The sequence below is a fragment of the Triturus cristatus genome, chromosome 8 (assembly GCF_964204655.1).
Source record: "Triturus cristatus chromosome 8, aTriCri1.1, whole genome shotgun sequence".
Classification (NCBI taxonomy): Eukaryota; Metazoa; Chordata; class Amphibia; order Caudata; family Salamandridae; genus Triturus; species Triturus cristatus.
Genome location: NC_140591.1, coordinates 753,277,847 through 753,296,191, shown reverse-complemented (window position 1 = coordinate 753,296,191; position 18,345 = coordinate 753,277,847). Strand labels below are relative to the sequence as shown.

The following is an 18,345-nucleotide window of genomic DNA, read 5'->3' as shown; positions in this document are numbered from 1 at the left end:
CACATGATTAATTTCCGATAAGCATTGAAAATTATCTGATCCCAATCGTCACATGGTTCCCATACCTGATTCCCCGTGGGACAAAGTTGCTCTTGACTTTGCTGGGCCTTTCGAACTTCTTCCCAGTAACAAAAGGCATCTTAGTTTTGATTGATTACATGTCCAAGTGGGTGTACTTTGATTTTGTTTCGTCATCTGATACTAATGCTGTAATTAAATTTTTGAAAGGAATTTTTTAAATTGAAGGTCCACCCAGAGAACTGGTGACTGACAATGGCACACAATTTAAATCTCCCCAGATGTTGAAGTTTGTTCAAGATTTGGGAATTAAACACCTTACTTGTGTTATAGTCCCCCTTCTTCCAATGGCCTGGTAGAACAAATCAACACATTTTTGAAGGAGGGGATTCAAACTGCTTTGGCTGGTGGTTTTCATGTGGAGGAATTTTAAAAAAAACAAGACGTGGGCTTACCATACAACTCCTCACAGCACCACCGGTGTGTCTCCTTTTAGATTATTGCGTAACAGACTTGCCAGTTCACATTTATGTCCTGCTTGCAGTTCCCAGGGCAGTTTAGAAACAGTAAAGGATACTGTCCAGCGAAAACGTGCAGCTATTTCAATTTACAGTCAGAATTTAAAGAACACTAAATATGTTTTATTTACTGTTGGTGATTGGGTTTTACTTAAAAAACCCAACAGGATTAAAAAAGGAGAATCAAAGTTCACTCTACCTGTTAGAGTTTTTAGAGTTATCAGAGTTTCAAAAGGGGCAGTTCTGTTGGATGATGGAACAGGAGGAACCTGGTGAGAATTACAGCTGATCAAGCTTTACAAATACTCACTAAACAGGGCTCGACAAATCCACTCGACCGCTCGCATTTGCGAGGTAAATTTTATGAGGTCGAGCTATTTTTAGGTCCTACTCGCCCTTTCTGGCGAGTAGGAAAACATACTAACTTTTGTCTTCCGTCTTTGAAAACGGAGCAAATGTGACAAGATAACAAGATTTAAAGGCCTTTTTATTGCTCACAAAGCAAATGAGCAATAAAAATGCCTTTAAATCTTGTTATCTTGTCACTTTTGCTCCGCTTTCAGAGACGGAGGTCAAGTAGGTCACTGTTAGTGCGAGGAGATTTTTGGAGGTACTAGACCTACAGGACTAGTACCATTTTTCAGATTTTTCGAGCCCTGCTAAAGACCTGAGAGAGGTGACGTGCCCTAAATAGCTGCAGATTCTCAAGCTCCTGCCGCTAGAACCCCTTGGTAACATCCAAACCTCGGCAAGCTGAGCATGATTCTTGTACTATGTAATGCCTTTGAAGGAGGTCTTGGAGTGTAAAGTGGAACTGATGCGGAGAAGGGAGGGGGGTGGGTTAAGGGGTGGGAGGGGAGGTTTGTTCCGGATGTTTTTTATTTCATATTGTAATGTGGATATCCTTAAAATGGGAGACTGTGCAGATGCCACATACGACTGCTTCCTACGCGGCCAGCCTCTGGGTTGTTGGCCTGAACGCTGTGTAATTTTGCTCATGACCCGCTTTGCCGGCCTTGAGATATAGGCAGGAAGCTGTGTACGTTTATCCTGATTCCCACACAATACAAATTATTGATTCTAAAAATTACATCTGCAAAGAAAAGAGGTCTTTGTATGTCAGAGTTTTATGGAGAAAATTCTGGTACGGACTTCTGTTTTGACAAACCTGTTCCTTCTTCATTGGATGGTGATGCTCATATTAATGAGGGTGTTTGTATCAATGATTTTCCTCATGTTGCTTCTCCAACTATTGAATCCAGACCAAGTGGTTTCTCTAACTTGCAGTCGTTACCTGAAGATTGTTTGATTCCGGTGACTTCTCATAGATTGCCTCAAAATGTTTCTCTTCCTCAAAGATTTGGAGATTATTATTTAATGTGATTTCTCAGTTCAACTTATTGGTTCTATTTATTTACTTATTCTGTACATTCTGTGATTTGTATTAGGTTATTAATTAATTGTAATGTTACAACATGTTTTTCTTTTTTGTCAAAACAAAGGTGGTGATGTTGTAATGGCAAGTTGTTCTTGTCTCTTTAAGAACAAATTGTCTTCCCCGTGCGCCTGTCCTCGGGCGCTGTTTTCATTTAATGTCCACTCTGCATTCTGGTCTGTCCTGCTCAAACTGTTTACTTGGACAGTTGCGACGAAAGCACCAGAATGAGCGGTTGTGGGTTGTTTCTTCTCCCACGCTCAATATATTAATAAACACTTTTAAAAGGGCAGCGCTTCATGGATTTACTCATTTCAACAGTGGTGCAGTGATGAGGTGGTGCTGTGCTGATGCTGAGGTGGTGGTGCACTTATGAGGTGGTGCTCTACTGGAATGGTGGTGTGCTTGTGTGGAGGTGGTTCTGAGTGATGCTGTGCTGAATGATGCTGAGGTGGTTATGCGCTAATGCTGAAGTGGTGATGCATTGGTGGGGCTGTGCTGGTATGGAGTTGATGAGCTGGTGGTGGTGTGCTGATGCAGAGGTGGTGCTGTGCTAATGCTGAGGTGGTGTTGAGAGATGCCAAGGAGATGCGGCGCTGGTGCTGAGTGATACTGTGGTGGCACTCAGTACATTATATGCACCCTATGTGACATTCAACTTCAGTACAAATTACTCATTTACCCATGTAAATGTCTTCTGGTATAATCTGAATCAATTTATATACTAAAAACATGTTGGGTGGGGGGGGTATGAATTATTACCAATTAAGATCAAAACCACGTTACCCTCCTATTCTGACATGCCCAATGGCCTTTAAAACAAAACTGGTGTAAAACTGCAGCATGTGGTAATAGTATTTTCCCCAGTTGTTTTTATCAGGACATTTCTCCAACCAACTTGGAATGAAGGGCTTAGGTTTACAGACCACCAATAAGAATTGGGCCTTAGGACTAAAGCATCATATAAATATGTGCAAAATGCAACATACGGTATACGGCGGGATCCAGCAGTGAGACTCTTTTCAATCAAAACAGACATATAAGTAATCTTTGTTAATCATAGTTGAAATAGATCAGCGGTATTTGAAATCTAAAATATCAATCGAATTTACAAGTAATGCTGATATTTCCCATATGTAATGATTCTTCCTGATCACTGTATGAGGTTTTTTATAATAAAAATTGGGCTAGATCTGAATCCAATGTTTGCTAGCCCAGTTTTGACCTCGATGTTAAGTGGTAATCAACGGAGATTTATGTGTGGTCTGGATGTAAAGTGTTATACTGCAATATTTTAATGGATTGTTTGTTACGACAGTCTATTTTTACACCACTGTTTTTTTATTAAATCAATGTCTCACCAAGGAGTAATGATATACAAATTAAAATATGCTGTTCATATTTGGTGGAGTTGACATAATTAGCTGTGTATAATTGTTTATGGTTTTACATTTCTATTTTAAGTGTTGTGTGTATAATTTCTTTTACAATCTACTTAGCTATAAACTTTTTTTAAATTGGGTTGGAAATGTACTTTTGCCTTTTCATAGGCTGTAAATACAGAAATTAATAACCAAATCAACTGTAGTTATTAACTCTTAACTCGAAATATTGACTGGGTCGACTTGCTGGTTACAAACATGCCGCACAGAAAGATATTGAGGAGCTACCTTACCAGCCAAGATCAGTCCCATGCAAGTACTTTTCACCTTTTTTTTACAATGAGATACCTGAGCCAAAGTAGTAATTGGTTTCCAAAAACAACTTTTTATTAAACAGTTCTCAGCAGCACAGAGATGGTCATATATCATTACTGAACGACATGGATTACAGAAGATCCCACTTCGACAATGTGTCTAAGACTGTACATATGGATATAAAACACCATAAGCCTATTTGACATCAATATCCCTATCTAGTACCACTAATCCCCTAGTACCTCAGCCCACTAACACAGTCCTATGTGGAAGAGAACCCTCTATAACCCCCTGTATGCCACCCACTGACCCCCAAACTTGTTCCCATTTACGTAGGCAACCCTGACTCAGGAACACCACTTTTTTGCCTGCACAGCACCAGTCAAGCTTAAACTTCCCATCCACCACCCATGGGGGTCGCTCCGCCCCCCAGTCCCCGGCTATATTCTGTTTTTTGCTGCCACAGTCGCAACCATCAGCCATGTCTTAAGATACATCAGCCATGCTTCTTCCCCAGTCGCACACAATACCTGCCATCTAGGCTCTGCTGGGATAGTCTGGCCCACCACTTCAGACAGGACTTTTATCTCACCCCAGTATTGTTGGATTTTTGGATAGGCCCACAGAATGTGGAAGAATGAACCCTCTTCCTGACAGCCCCTGGTGTATTGGTCTGTGTTTCAGTGTATGAGGGCTCTAAAGGAGTAGGCTCTGTGTAGGATATGGAGTTGTATTAGAAGGATGTTTGCCCGTATGGCACTTCCCTGGGGCTCTGGAGTGCCTCCAGCCAATCTTCATCCTCCAGCATTCCCACATATGACTCCCATGATGCTCGCAAGGCACCCAGCGGGTCTGGTGCATTATTCATAGTCTTTCGATATATCCAGGAGATAGCTTTGTCAGGCATTGTGCAAAGTCTGTCTTCCAGGGGTGTGTATTCTGGGAGTTGGTCACCTTCAAGGATGTAGGCCCTGAGTGCATGCTCTAATTGGAAATAATGGAACTTTTCGGATGTGGATTCTGATATTCCGCTTGTAAGTCCTCAAAGTATATTATGGCCTGGCCCCTCCAGACGTCCCCAAGACGGAGTTGTGTAGTCTTGGTTTGTGTGTCTTTAAGTGACGAAGAACAGTGTTTACATATGTAAAAGAACTGGAGTACAAGCACTGGATCCCTTTCGTTGTGGGAGGTGTTCTAAGGGGATAGTTATTAGCTCCAACCATCTACACAGAATATAACCTGGTCAGAAGTGTTCTAGAAACAAAACGTAGATCTTCAGCAGAAAGACAATGGGTAGAAAGAGTGCCAGCTGAATTCATGCAAATCTTGTCCAGAGCCTTTCAGGATGTGAGTAATGGTGATCAATAGTCGTTTGGAGAACTGTTAAACCAGGAGCTTACTAAAGACCCTGAAATACTTGTACATTTGTCAAAAAGCTATGGACCCCCTGAAAGTGCAGTAACCAGCAGCAGCCCTTGCTGTCACCTTTAGGAATTTAATGCAGATTTTAATTGGGTTAGCAACACCTCCTGTACATACTAATCTGACCTGGCGAGGGGGAAAAAGTGAGTGCATTTCTAACTTTTGGTGTCTTATATCGTTTGGTGGTCACAGTATTGATTCACAGCAGAGCTGCATCCGTGTTTCCTCCTTCCAAGGTTGATAAATTGAGAACCGCAAATACAAATAAATTAAGTGCTACATAAAAAGAAAGTAGTAGTATAGGCAAAAGATCTGGGATAGAAGATTCAAACATAGGAAAAATATGGAGCACAGTAAATGAAGAGGGCTACTGATGTGGTAGATAAAGAGGGTAAACAGTCACCATGCATGTAAGCATAGATAGTATGGCACATAATTTTAAAAGCAGCATAATGAGAGACAATGGGAGTGTTTGGCAGTGACGTCGGAAGGTAAAATGTAATGTTCTCTCATGACCGAGCAGATAGGCTAACGTGTTGAAAAATAAAACGAGTAGGAGCGCTGAAATGCATGCATTACTGAAATTGTTTCAGGTGGTGGGCTTGCGATTGTGGAAGGGCAGAGGGTTAACTTAAGGCAGTGAAACAGTCAGGGTACTTTCACATGAATGAAAAATAGCTGGCAACTAAAAAGATCGATTGAACACTTGCTGGCTTTCTTGCATAAAACGTGCATGCCATGCAACTGTGAAATACAGGTAAATGTCTCGTACCAAGACTTAAATAGGTGTGCATAGTAAAATCACCAACTGTTGGTACTCAAGCACTCCTACAGTCAAATCTTCATTACGATTCAGTGGACTAGCGGTGGGATGGCTAAAACTAGCAGGAGTACACACCTTTTGAACAATGCACTCCGAATGGCACCCAGGAACCTGATGCTATCGGAGTGCTTGACCATTGCAAAAGTGGGACGAAGTGCTAACTAAATAATACAACTTTACTACCCTGGAAAGCTCTCTGAGCCTCGCAAGGAACTTTGGAAAGCTCTATGTAAAAACCAATACAATTCACGCAAAATATTCTTGCTTCATGCAGATGAAGACCTATAGGATGGATGTTTCGCAGATAAAAGTAATGTATCGAACAAGAAAAACATTGTATTACATGCACTTTTGTTGATAGAATGCACTTCCATTTCTGGTGTGACCTACACTTTTATAGACTTGTGTGATGATGTTCCAAAGACCGTTCTGCAATTACTGAGCTGAATATAAGATAACACTACATGGTTTGAAAAGCATTACCCTATAGAGTAGCAACAGTGCAAACGGGAAAATATGACAACAGTGTTCTATTTTTCAACTACTGAAAGAAGTCAATGGAGATATCCTTTCAGCAAATTGTCCTGCCTACATCATAAATAATTGTGTTAGGTGAACCATTGATGGCCTTTTTTTGATGTAGATGTTTTTACTTTTCATAGTCTGTAGCAATTTCTCTTCGGCAAAACGAACACACGAACGAGAAGTTTTCTATTTTGCAGGAGTATCAGCCATTGTTCAGACATGTGCCCAGACATTGGCTCTCCTTATTTCCAGACATCAATGGAACACTGCAGTGCTGGGCAGAAGTGAAACCTCCTTTTCTGAGTCTAGGCCAAGACAAAATACCAGCACTTACATGGGATTTTCTAGGACTTAAATGTGAGGAGAAGTACACAGTGTCAGTGGGGGAGTGTATCTGTTCACAGCACAAATGCTGTTTAATTATTATCCTGTAGCTTCTGATTAAGGAGTTGAGTTTGAATGAGGTTCCATCAATCTTCAGAACACCGTGGAACAATTTAAAGGTCCGGATGGAAAGCCAATACTTTGGTTGTCTAGTACAAAATCCTATCCATTCTGTTTAGGGTCCTATAGGCAATTTTTTTTGTAAGTTCTTTTGAGCATTTTATGTCCTACGTGGAAAAGTGTTTTTTTTTTTTTTTTTTGGGTGAGGCCTATCACTAATCAGTGGAAAAAAACGGTGCTAATGAAGGAAAATGATGACCTTCAACAGATGTGCAAAGCCACTGACACCTTAAACCCTCCCTGTCATCTGCAACTCACACACTTATTAATGAGTACAGTTTAATAACTCCTAATTTACGAGTAATCACAGGCAGTGATTTACCAAGTGCACCAACAGGGTCCCGGTTTTTTTTCATAGTTGACACCCAAAGTTTCACAACTTAAACAAACTACCCTTCCCAAGGTAGTAATGCAGCAAGTGAAAGAATATTTTCATAAGTGAAATTGGAAATGGAGCAGTATTTGACCTTATTAAAGTTGAGCTTCAGGTTCAATTTAACATGGCGTTTTTGCACCAAATTCTATTCCTTTTCCATAGGAAATAAAACCTTTCAGGGTTTGCCAGGTCTGACAAAAATACACTTAAGGAATAACTAAAAGTAATATTCCTGGCAATGACATTAAGTGGCTGTTCTCATGGTAAGACAAGAGAGCCACTTGCACAGGTATCTTTTGGACTTGTTGAATGTAAAGTTTATATGCAGTAGAAGGAGACCTGAAGCACATGCTGGTGTTCACTTGAATTAACTTCCTAAATAACATCTTCAACTAAATCAGCAGCTTACAACTTCTCAAATCATCTTTGGGGCATGCCTCCTGCACTGAACGTCTTTTCACCCTCTCAGCAAGCCACATGCTTCCCATAGATTTCAGTTGGTGAGGGAAATGTTATACCCAGGAAACTTTTGTCATCCCCAAAATATCGTGAATCTCGATTGACTTCACTGTTTTTCACTTCACTTGACCACCACCTCCCCCCACCACCCCCCAGATACTCACTCTGAAGGGTACATTTCAAGCAGGACACCTAGGCCACCACTAACACCTGAGTTCCCCCATCATAGATCCAATTGGTTGAGTTATTGCACTAGATTTTGTTGAAAACGACAGTTGCTTAATAATATCTATATACTGTGGTTCATCCTTTTATAGCCTGAATGCTGGTCTCTGAACTTTGTTTTCCAATCGTTCCAGGTCTACCATCTCAAAGTTCACCTTTAATAATAGGAGGATTGGTTCTGGTTTCATTGATAGCTATAGGGGCATAATCCTTTAACCATGCTATCTCTTATTTGCCAATCATGTCTCCTGTCGACTCTTACATAGAGCCCATATTCGCTACACCTTTTGGCCACAATTTTGCGCACAAATTCCACCCATAGACCAACATTTTGTGCAGTTATTGTCCCAAATTTGTCCATTCCAGCTCATTATCCTAGGTGAACTTGTGTAAATATTTAGCCGTATGTTTCAAAGCATTTTACTCCTTTGTTCATAGTAAATCCTGCTCAGAGCATTATAGGTTGTTTAAAATGTTCGTTTCAGGTCACATCTAAAGGCTGATTTAGAGTTTAGCAGACGATTACTCCTTCACAAATGTGATTATAATCCCATCCGCCCTTTTACAATTTGCTACAACTGCTCTTGTTATAAGGCAGACAGGATATCTGGCACTTTTGTGCCCGAGTACCCATCCGCCAGACTCTAAATCAGGCACCAAAGTATTCTGTGGACAATGCAAAACACTCTTTAGAAAAACAAATATTTTCTTCATTCTTTTATTAGCAAATAGCTAGATTGTGTTTGGTGTTTGCTCAGAGAAACATTTACGCAGCCCATATTTACCACCTGCTCTTAAAATAGTTCTGTTGCCAGCCTAAAGGCAACTTTCGTGGCGGAAACACTGCCAGCTTGGATCCCGGGTATCACTGCTTTGAAGGGTGTATCCCTTGTACACATAACACATTGATTGGTGGCGCAATGCAACAACACTACTGGATCAGGAGCAGTTGTAGTGTCCCTTCATACGCACAGATAAAGACCACTCACCTCCACCCGTAGGGTGCCGCAGCCTCTCAGGAACTCGCGGATGTTACCCAGGCACTCATTGTCGGTCCGCGGCTCGGGGTAGACCTGGCAAGGGTAGAAAGAGAAATGAGGATTAGCACAACAGTTTTGAAAGCAGCACAGCTGTCATTAACATGGGAAGGGTTCTAGTCTCAAGTAGGGGGGGATACATGCTTCCAGCATATTAAAGCAAACATTTACATATGAATACATTTATTTCACTACTGTTTTAACTAAGATTGAACCAAACAACCATTCTGTATGCACCCAGAAGTAAATGGAGCACGAGGAAGAGGGAGGGAATGGGGAAGGAGGAGGACAGCAGAGCTTCATGTTGCTCATCTGCAGATTAGCCGCTACCTGACTCTTCCAAATCCCCTCAAGTCCTCAGTCCCCTACCAAAGGAACATCTCGTCTACGGGCTTCGGAAAACAAAAGCATCTTGCATGGGTCTGTTTTTTAGGTCTCGCCTGAGCCAGCGCATGCGCTGGTCTGGCGAGACTTATTGAGAGGGCTCCAAAAAGTGCTACCAGGCCAGCCTAGAGCTACAGTGCATGCGCGCGGGCCGCACTTTACCGCGATTTACTCTCACTTTCGCGGCCGCAAGGCCGCTTTGATGTTTGATCGCGATCACTTTCACTTTCGCGGCCGCAGGGCCGCTTGGCATAGCCAATGGGTCTCGCTTTTGGGACCTTATAAGTATTTAGTTATGCAACTGTTGCATGGCTAAAAACTTATAAGGTCCCAAAGGCGAGACCTATTGGCTATGCCAATGCTTGTGCTTCAAAGCCGTCTCTTTCCAAAATTAACAAAAAAGAGGATAAACTGTTCAGAAGTAGAGTCAATAGGGCAGAAAAAACTTTTTTTTGCAAGCCACAAGCTTTGCTCCTTCAAAACTTCCTTAAAATATGTTCCCTAACTCAAAGGTATGACAGCGCTATGATGAACGATGCACTAATTCAATCAGTGAGAGGTTCGTCTCACAGCCATATTGAATCTGGAAATTAATTCAGAAACCGAGCATAGCTCTTTTCTTGTGTTTTTCCTCCTGTTTCATGATCCTGGTGAGATTTATCATTGGCAAAAAGCGGAGTATGAAGATAGAGGTAACTGAGCTCAAGACTGTTTCAATTGATATTTTCTTCATCAGATCTTGATTCAGAATAAAGAATCTATCATTTGAAAGTACACACGAGGATCATCTCGCTTAAAAAGAGCTTTAATAAAGCATCTACACCCACCTTAAATATGTAGTTTATATTTAATTTGTGCGCAGCATGTCCCTCGTTTGAACTTTATGTTGGCAGATAAGTTTCACTGCCGTCGGGTGAGGGTGTTATGGCAACCGTTTCAGCTTTTTTCCAGCACTCGTGCAATGGTGTTCATTTCCTGGCGGGCTATTATGTTTGCAACTTTGGGCTACAGACTAAGCATGTCATGTGATACAAGGCAGAGGAGCACTGTTTCACCGGGGCAGCAATGGGACACAGGCGGCTGTCTATTCTTTTTCAGTTTTTAACAAATTCTCTCTTCTTTATTCGATTAAGTTCCCTGTGCCAGACTTTTATGTACTCACGTAATCATTTTTAGGTTTTTCTGTCAGTGATGCATTTTTAGCGCACTTCACTTTGCATTGTGGAACTTTTTTTTTAACAAATCTGTTTATAGTTATTCTTTTATTGTGAAATGTAACACGTTGGCCCCCAATAGGCATTATTTAATTTTAACACGATTAATTTCAAAAGCAACCAGAATGGTTTATGTGCTGAAAAGTCTTGATTTCCTCAGCACTTTTCATAACCTGTGCATGGCCACCAGAGCTGATGAACTTTTAATGTCACTCGGAACTAGTAGCTTTGCCAAACTGCACCAAGCAAGAGAGCCCAAAGTACCACAAAGAGGTCCCACATAAAAAAACTAAAATATGCAGACACATTCTACATTTTACATCCGTTTTCATAAAAAAAACAGGCTTTCCAACAGAGGAGAAGGGCACTCATTAAATAATCCAGTATTGGCCTCCATGTTGGCATTGGGGGGTCATCCTCCCCAAATCAAATATGATAAAATGGTGACAAATCGGTGCCTTAGTCAGTCCAGTTGCCCTAAAATGTCTGTTAGACCTGACATCCTTGGTGTGGTTTCCTCTGACTTTTTGACTCTACCGCCTGTATTTTTGACTGTATGCTGGATTTCTGTTTAACTGGTATTTTAACTCTGGGCACTTTACCACTGCTGATCAGTGCTAAAGTGCAAGTGCTCCCTGTGCAGATGGTGATTAAGATTGGGTAGGCCCGATTGTCATATTTCATTTATTGGTAAGTCCCTAGTAAAGTGCAAGCGTGTGCCCACTGCCTGTAAATCAAATGCTGCATTATAACCCTTGTGTGTACAGGCCAAAGTATCTGTGAGGTTACGCTAATATTAATGGGCTGGCCCCAGAGACTAGATGTGGTGATGGTTCTCTCATAATAAAGTTTTACCTTTCATACAGTCTTCCCATGGCAAGCTGTCACAATTATTTATTTTTTGAAACCATAGGCCCCAAAAAACCCCACCTACTGAATGTGGCTCCCATATACTTGCAATAAAAAAGATAAACAATAAAAACAATTACTGATAACTTTTCCAGTATAGGTGCTTCCAAGTAAGCTAGTGCACATAGAACAGGAATAGAAACTCGTTTTTCTTTTAATGCAGATCACATGCAAGTAGGATTCTTACTGGTGCAAACCAAAGGTACTACCGAATTACTGTAATTTGAAGTTGTAGTTCAAACTCAGAAGGAAGTCTTAAAAGAAGAAAAAGAATGAGGAAAAAAAGCATTGGCAAAGTAAAGTACTGGCTGCCGATGCCTAGCTCTGAAATGCCCTTCTTTTCAGGTAGTCTGGCAAAATATCATTACTTCGCGCAAGAGAACCCTAGCTGAAGTAGATTGACTCATTGCTTTATACTCTGGTCAGCATATGCTAAATGTAAATGACTGCTGCGCAGACCTTACAGAGCTACCCCAAAGCCCCTCTATGTAATGTATGCATGTATGTATTCTTTTAATTCGTTATTTTTGTTAAATATCTGAGGCTGATGGGAAGCTACAGCTATTTCCCAACCAGACCTAAAAACAACCATAACAGCTGAAGTCCACAGGCAACTAGGAAATATAACAAAACACCCACATTTGGCTTGAATTTGGTTTAATCATAGTGAGGAAACGTGCTTACCAGTTTTTCATTTTGGGTAAATGAACTCTAGCCCTACAACCAAGAGCTAGTCATTATATTAAATAACAATTTTGTCCCCCTAATACTAGCTTTTCATTTTTTCGTAAATCCACAAGTGTTGTCGTAAAATACAAGTATGCCATTTTTATCAAACGCTCCCATATACTACTGCCCAAAACGTATAGAATCTATCTCCTATGCCCATATGCCACAATCACATGCCAGGGATGCCTATAATATGCCATCAACAGACTGCAAATGTCAGAGATTTATGGCCACAGAACATGAAGATGAGGCACCTCGCGAAGCCCAGTCTTATACTGTTAGGACTCCATGGTATGGTCCTTCTCCGCTGTTTTTCATCATACGCAGCAAATCTCACTCCGAACCATTAAATACTTTGATGGGCCTTAAATAACACACAATAACAATGTGTCTCTAAGACAAGCTTATTGCTTCGCTTCCCCTATTAGGCAGCCGCGGCCCCTACAGGTAAGAGCGGTGGGGCCGGGGGAGGGGGAAGGCTGATTTCGAGAGACAACCACGAGGGGAAATTAAATAAATAATTTCTCTTCTCTCGTGTTCTTCTCTCGAAATACCCCCCCCCCACCCCACCCGGCCCCACCACGCTTACCTGTACGGGCCGCGGCTGCTATTGGGGGGAGAAAACGCTGATGTTGCCTCCTTGCATTAAGAGCCTTCTCTACCCTTCCCCTCACTGTGTGAACAAAACGTTTGTGTTAATGAAAATATTTTTTTACTCCGTGGTTCAGACTTCAACCTGCTTCCCACACTGCTGAAACCGAGAGGACAGCGCGTTATTATTCTTCCCAACCTTTCCACAAATTAAAAACAAACATCAGTAGTGATGCAGACAGTCTACACATTTCAGCACTTCTCACCACTCTTTGGTCTTTGTTCAGGGCGAGGGTCAGCATGCTAAGTTAGACCGGCTGAACACAAAAAGGAGGACCCTAGGTAATCAAAACTAATGTAATAAAATGGAGGCCCCTGTGAGTGGTTCATAGATGGAAAGTGAGAACTGAAAACACTCTGTCAACAGAAAGAGGCACAGGCTGCATTAACATGACAAATGGAATGCTCCCTTGGAGAACCATTGCAATTCCCAGCGATTATGCTCCAATTAATCAAAATGTTAGCAGTTAGGCTGAGCTTTGACTTACTGTGATGTGATGGAATCCCACACCTGAGAATGACACTACACTGGCTAGAGGCAAAGGCAAGAGTGTAATTTAAAGAAACATACACTGGCCCATAAGTACTTTGAAGGCATAGAGCCTAAATATCTGACTGACAAAATCCCCTTGTACTGTCTTGCCCAACCCTTCTGCTCCAGGGTTCGGCAAGCTTTCTGCAGATCTTGTGGCAACCGCAGATTCTCCGTTCTTGGACCAAGACAATGGAATCTCCTCTCTATACAGTAAAGGAAAACTCAATTCGTTGAGTCAATTAGGAATTAAATAAACTTTTTTGATTGACACAAGTGATCCTTCTTGTGCCCAAATATGGTTTAGTCTGTTTTTCACACTGTGTAAATAAATAAACTGCCTTCAGAGGTCAAACAGAGAAACCATGTTTGCTGTGAGCAGTAGAGAAGGCCCAACACCACTCTAAAATGCCAATTTATTAAAATGGCAACTAATTGGTGTAATTCAAGACTGAAGAACTTTCATCTCCAATGTAGAAAATCCCTGAGAAGGGAACGTATAAACACCCTGAGGAATAAAGTAGTGGCATCATGTAAGACTGTGGGCACTGGTAGCATAAGCCCACATGACGTAAGAGCTGTTTATAGAAATTTGAGACCTTTTTCAGGTCCTCTCGCATTTAGTCTTTACTAGGCATTACATCCGATGAGTACTTTTGATTACCAGTGGTGTGCCAGGACCTAGGAGTAGCAAGGGCAAGCAGTTAAGGCCTACTCTAGAACGTGATAAATGGTTCGGAAGTAGGAAACATATTAAACACATTATTTTACACAATATACTCATTGTCCAGCTAGGGTGTTTCTTAAAAAATAAATAGGTATTTTACATAAGCATAACTAATAAGCACTTCTAGCCTTTAAATTGGAATAAGCTATGACCTCAAGTAGGTTAAAGCTCTGGTATGCAGTTATCGATGTAGGTTTTTTTCTCCAGTTATTGTTTTATGACTGAAGTCTCTGCATCAAGATGGCTTGACACATTAAAATCATCAGCTCAAGGCTTGACACTTGGCTCAAAGGTTTACATTTGCTCCACTTAGTTGACTCACAAATCATAGTGAATGTGAACTGCAGCAGCGGGTTAGGCTGTATCAATATATTAGGATACGTATCCCTATGCTCTAGTTTCTCAGCAGCTATGAGTTCAAGGACTGAAACACAAGTGGCTTGAGCCCAAATGGTGAAGATTCTTCGAAAACCTTAAAAAGGCTCAGAATCTTTCAAGTCAGGCAAGAACCCACCACCCCAAATGAGATGGGATTCCCAACCACAACCTTATGATGAGTTTCGGATGCCATGGTCTCACTCAAAGACAAAGTACCTGTGTCCAATTCATGGGGCAACAGGATCTGGTGGTCATTCAGAAGGAACGCATTTGAAAGTTCAACTTGAGACCATTTATGCTCTTTGTGGGGGGCAGCCTAGTGCTGAAAAAGGGCTAACCCACATGAAATAGCAGCATAAGTGGACCATATCTTTTGAAAATGTGCTAGACTCCTCCTCAACACTGTATCCTCAGCATTGTGGACTCTCCTAGGACTCACAACTAAACCAAGAAACTCCATCCAGTACCCATTTTAGCCCAACACTTTTCTTATGTCTCTTTAGAAGGTTGACTCAATTTACTGAAAACTGAAAAATTGTCTTTTACGATAGTCACATTGAAAATCCATCCCCGGCTATACATTACCCTACACAGTACTACCCAGTGTGGGTTGAATGATTTTCATCTGAATCGGATTTGACATGTAAGATGGCATGTCATTCTTAGTTAGCCATAGTAATCCGTATTCCTTCAGATGTACACATCATGCCGGAATTGTTATGCTACTTCTTGCAGCTTCTTTGTTTATAAGTATAAAGAACTGGAGACATGAATGCAAGTTGGACATCACTAGACTTCTCTGAATTTCTAAGTTTCAGAAATGAATGTTATTCTGAGGTTTCCCTCGTTGTCACCTAGACCAGTAAGTATGAGAATTTTGGAATTCTCCTTGAACAAATATGCCAAATGTATCCTCTATATGGCTGGAAATATGGATTTTTCCAATATTTGTAACTATGAACGTGGTGTGCCATGTTTCTAGCACAGAATATCAGAACATATAATAGTAAGGCAGTTGTTGTTAGCCCTAATTTCCACTCGATTTTTGAGGCTCACTTAAAAGCAACTATAGACAGAAGCTGTTTTTTAGGTCTCGCTGAGTCAGCGCACATGCGCTGCTCGGAGAAACTTTAGTAGGTGAGTTTTCAAAGTGCTGCTGGCTGGCGACAAGCTTGCGTTCACGCAAACGTGCACGCGCGAACCGCCAACCTTCAGCGCCATCTGTCTTTCCTCTTGCTTGCTCCCTGCCTCCGCCCCTCCCCCTGCCTTCGCGCTTACAAGCGTCCCGGATTATCCCAGTGGGTGCATCTCCGTCGTGCTGATAATTAAGAAAGTAGTAGTCCTCAACCAGACACAGCCACCGAAGCGAGGGTGCTTCTCTAATAAGAAGGTTCCCAGCCCGTAATTTGCAAAAGTTGATGCTTTCTCCGTGACATCTCAGAATGTCCTCTCCGTCCGAACTCCCGGGTGAAGAGTGGTCCCCGGGTGAAGAGTGGTCAGACAGGAGCATCTTGGTTGTTTAGTCTCTGACGCGGCCAGATGCAGGTGTCAATAGTAAAATGTCTCTTTGATATGCGTCTGTGGGTGAGGGTTAACCTCTGTGAGTGACATCAAATCTACGCCGTGCTTTGATTGGCTAGCCTCCTGTGGCTGGATTCGTGTTTCACCGGATCAAGCTTTGGAACATTTTCGGTGACTTTCAGAGAACAAATCCCTCTGTTTTCGCGCACAAGTTTGGGAGGTGTGTTACGAAGGAATATGACTATGTATGGAATCCAAGGTTTTTCATTGGGCCTTCAGGGGACAGGTGAGTGAGTTGTAGAGATGTATTCTCCTGAGAGTAAGATGTGAATCTTTCCATTGTGAATAGCATGGGAATTTGACTGTGGGGACCAGAATTGCTCGCTGTTGCGGCTCTGGTGTGATGCCCTTGTCTAGAATTGGGGCGTGAGGGCCCTCTGTGAAGCTGCGCGTTGACACAAGGTGGACAATACTAGCCGAGCGCTGCTATACTGTTTATATCAATACACCAAACATACACGCAAAGATTATCAGTAAAGTGCATAGGCAGGCAAAACCAGTGTGCATGTTCAGTGTCAGAATGGTGGAACCTTTTTAGGAAGGGGGAGGGGACGCTGTGCATTTGCATTCCCAAGGGAAATTTGAAAAAACACTTGAGAATGTATGTGTTTGGCACTGTAATTAAAATCAAATGACAAGACAAACAGATAAAGAACATAACCTTTTTGACAAGAAAATAGATTCCGCCAGTGTAAATTGTAAAAGAGAAGATAACAAGTCTTGATTACATGTCATCATGGGGGCGTGAGATCCAGGGGCGCTGCGAGAAACCGAGTTGATACCGCCCCCTCCGGGGACAGCAGTAGTTTGGAGAAGCGTCAGCCAGGAAGCTCCTTTTCATCTGCTACGTTCATTTGCAAACCCGTCTTACGACGCTGAAGGGGTGCAAATATCTCTGAACAGCATCCTAGATCAAGGAACGTTTTCCTCAAACATTCTTGTGAATAATTCTATTTTATGTTTAAATCTGTTTATTACGTTTTAAGAGCTACAGAGCACTAAACTCACCTACATCCAAAGGCTATCTATACACCCTCGCTAATTCTCTCTCTCTCCACCCTATATTTTCTGTACACCCTTTCTCTCACCACCACAGCGTCACATAAGGCCACAACAATATCGCTCAGGGCCACAACAACATCATTCAGCGCCACCACAGCATCACTCTATGCTACCACAGCGACACTCAGCACCACCACAGCATCACTCAGCACCACCACAGCTTCACTCAGCACCACCACAGCTTCACTCAGCGACACCACATCATCATTCAGGGCCAACACTGCATCACTCAACAACGCCACAGGATCACTCATCACCACCACAGCATCACTCAGCACCACCACAGCATCACTCAGGGACACAACAATATCTCTTTGCACCACCACAGCATCAATCAGCATCACCACAGCGTCACTCAGCACCACCACAGCATCACTCAGGTCCACCACAGCATCACTATGTGCTACCACAGCATCACTCAGCGACACCACAGCATCACTCAGCGACACCACAACATCACTCAGCACCACCACAACATCACTCAGCACCACCACAGCATCACTCAGCACCACCACAACATCTCTCAGGGGCACCACAACATCACTCAGTGCCACCACAACATCACTCAGCGCAACTACAGCAACACTCAGCACCACCACAGCGTCACTCAAGCACACAACAATATCGCTCAGGCCCACAACAGCATCACTCAGCGCCACCACAGCATCGCTCTACATAACCACAGCAACACTCAGCACCACCACTGCATCACTCAGGAACACCACAGCATCACATAGTACCACCAGAGCATCACTCTGCAGCGCCACAGCATCAGTCAGCATCACCACAGCATCACTCAGGGCTACCACAGCATCACTCAGGGCCAGCACACGATCACTCAACGCCACCACAGCATCAGTCAGCACCACCACAGCATCAGTCAGCACCACCACAGCGTCACTCAGCACCACCACAGCGTCACTCAGCACCACCACAGTGTCACTCAGCATCACCACAGTGTCACTCAGCATCACCACAGTGTCACACAGGACCAACACACCGTCACTCAGCGCCACCACAGCATCATTCAGCGCCACCATAGCATCACTCAGCACCACCACAGCATCACTCAGCACACAACAATATCGCTCAGAACCACAACAGCATCACTCAGCGCCTCCACAGCATCGCTCTACTGA

At 42.5% G+C, this 18,345-nt stretch overlaps 1 protein-coding gene across 2 annotated transcripts in view; it reads right to left on the bottom strand.

The window, feature by feature from the left end:
• ARHGEF7 (Rho guanine nucleotide exchange factor 7) overlaps positions 1-18,345 on the bottom strand; it is a 908,392-nt gene that overhangs the window by 780,659 nt on the left and 109,388 nt on the right. For both annotated transcript variants that reach the window (XM_085622182.1, XM_085622181.1), the window contains exon 2: positions 8,992-9,075. In XM_085622182.1, coding sequence (XP_085478308.1) covers positions 8,992-9,075 — 84 coding nt within the window. The remainder of the gene's footprint in view (positions 1-8,991; positions 9,076-18,345) is intronic.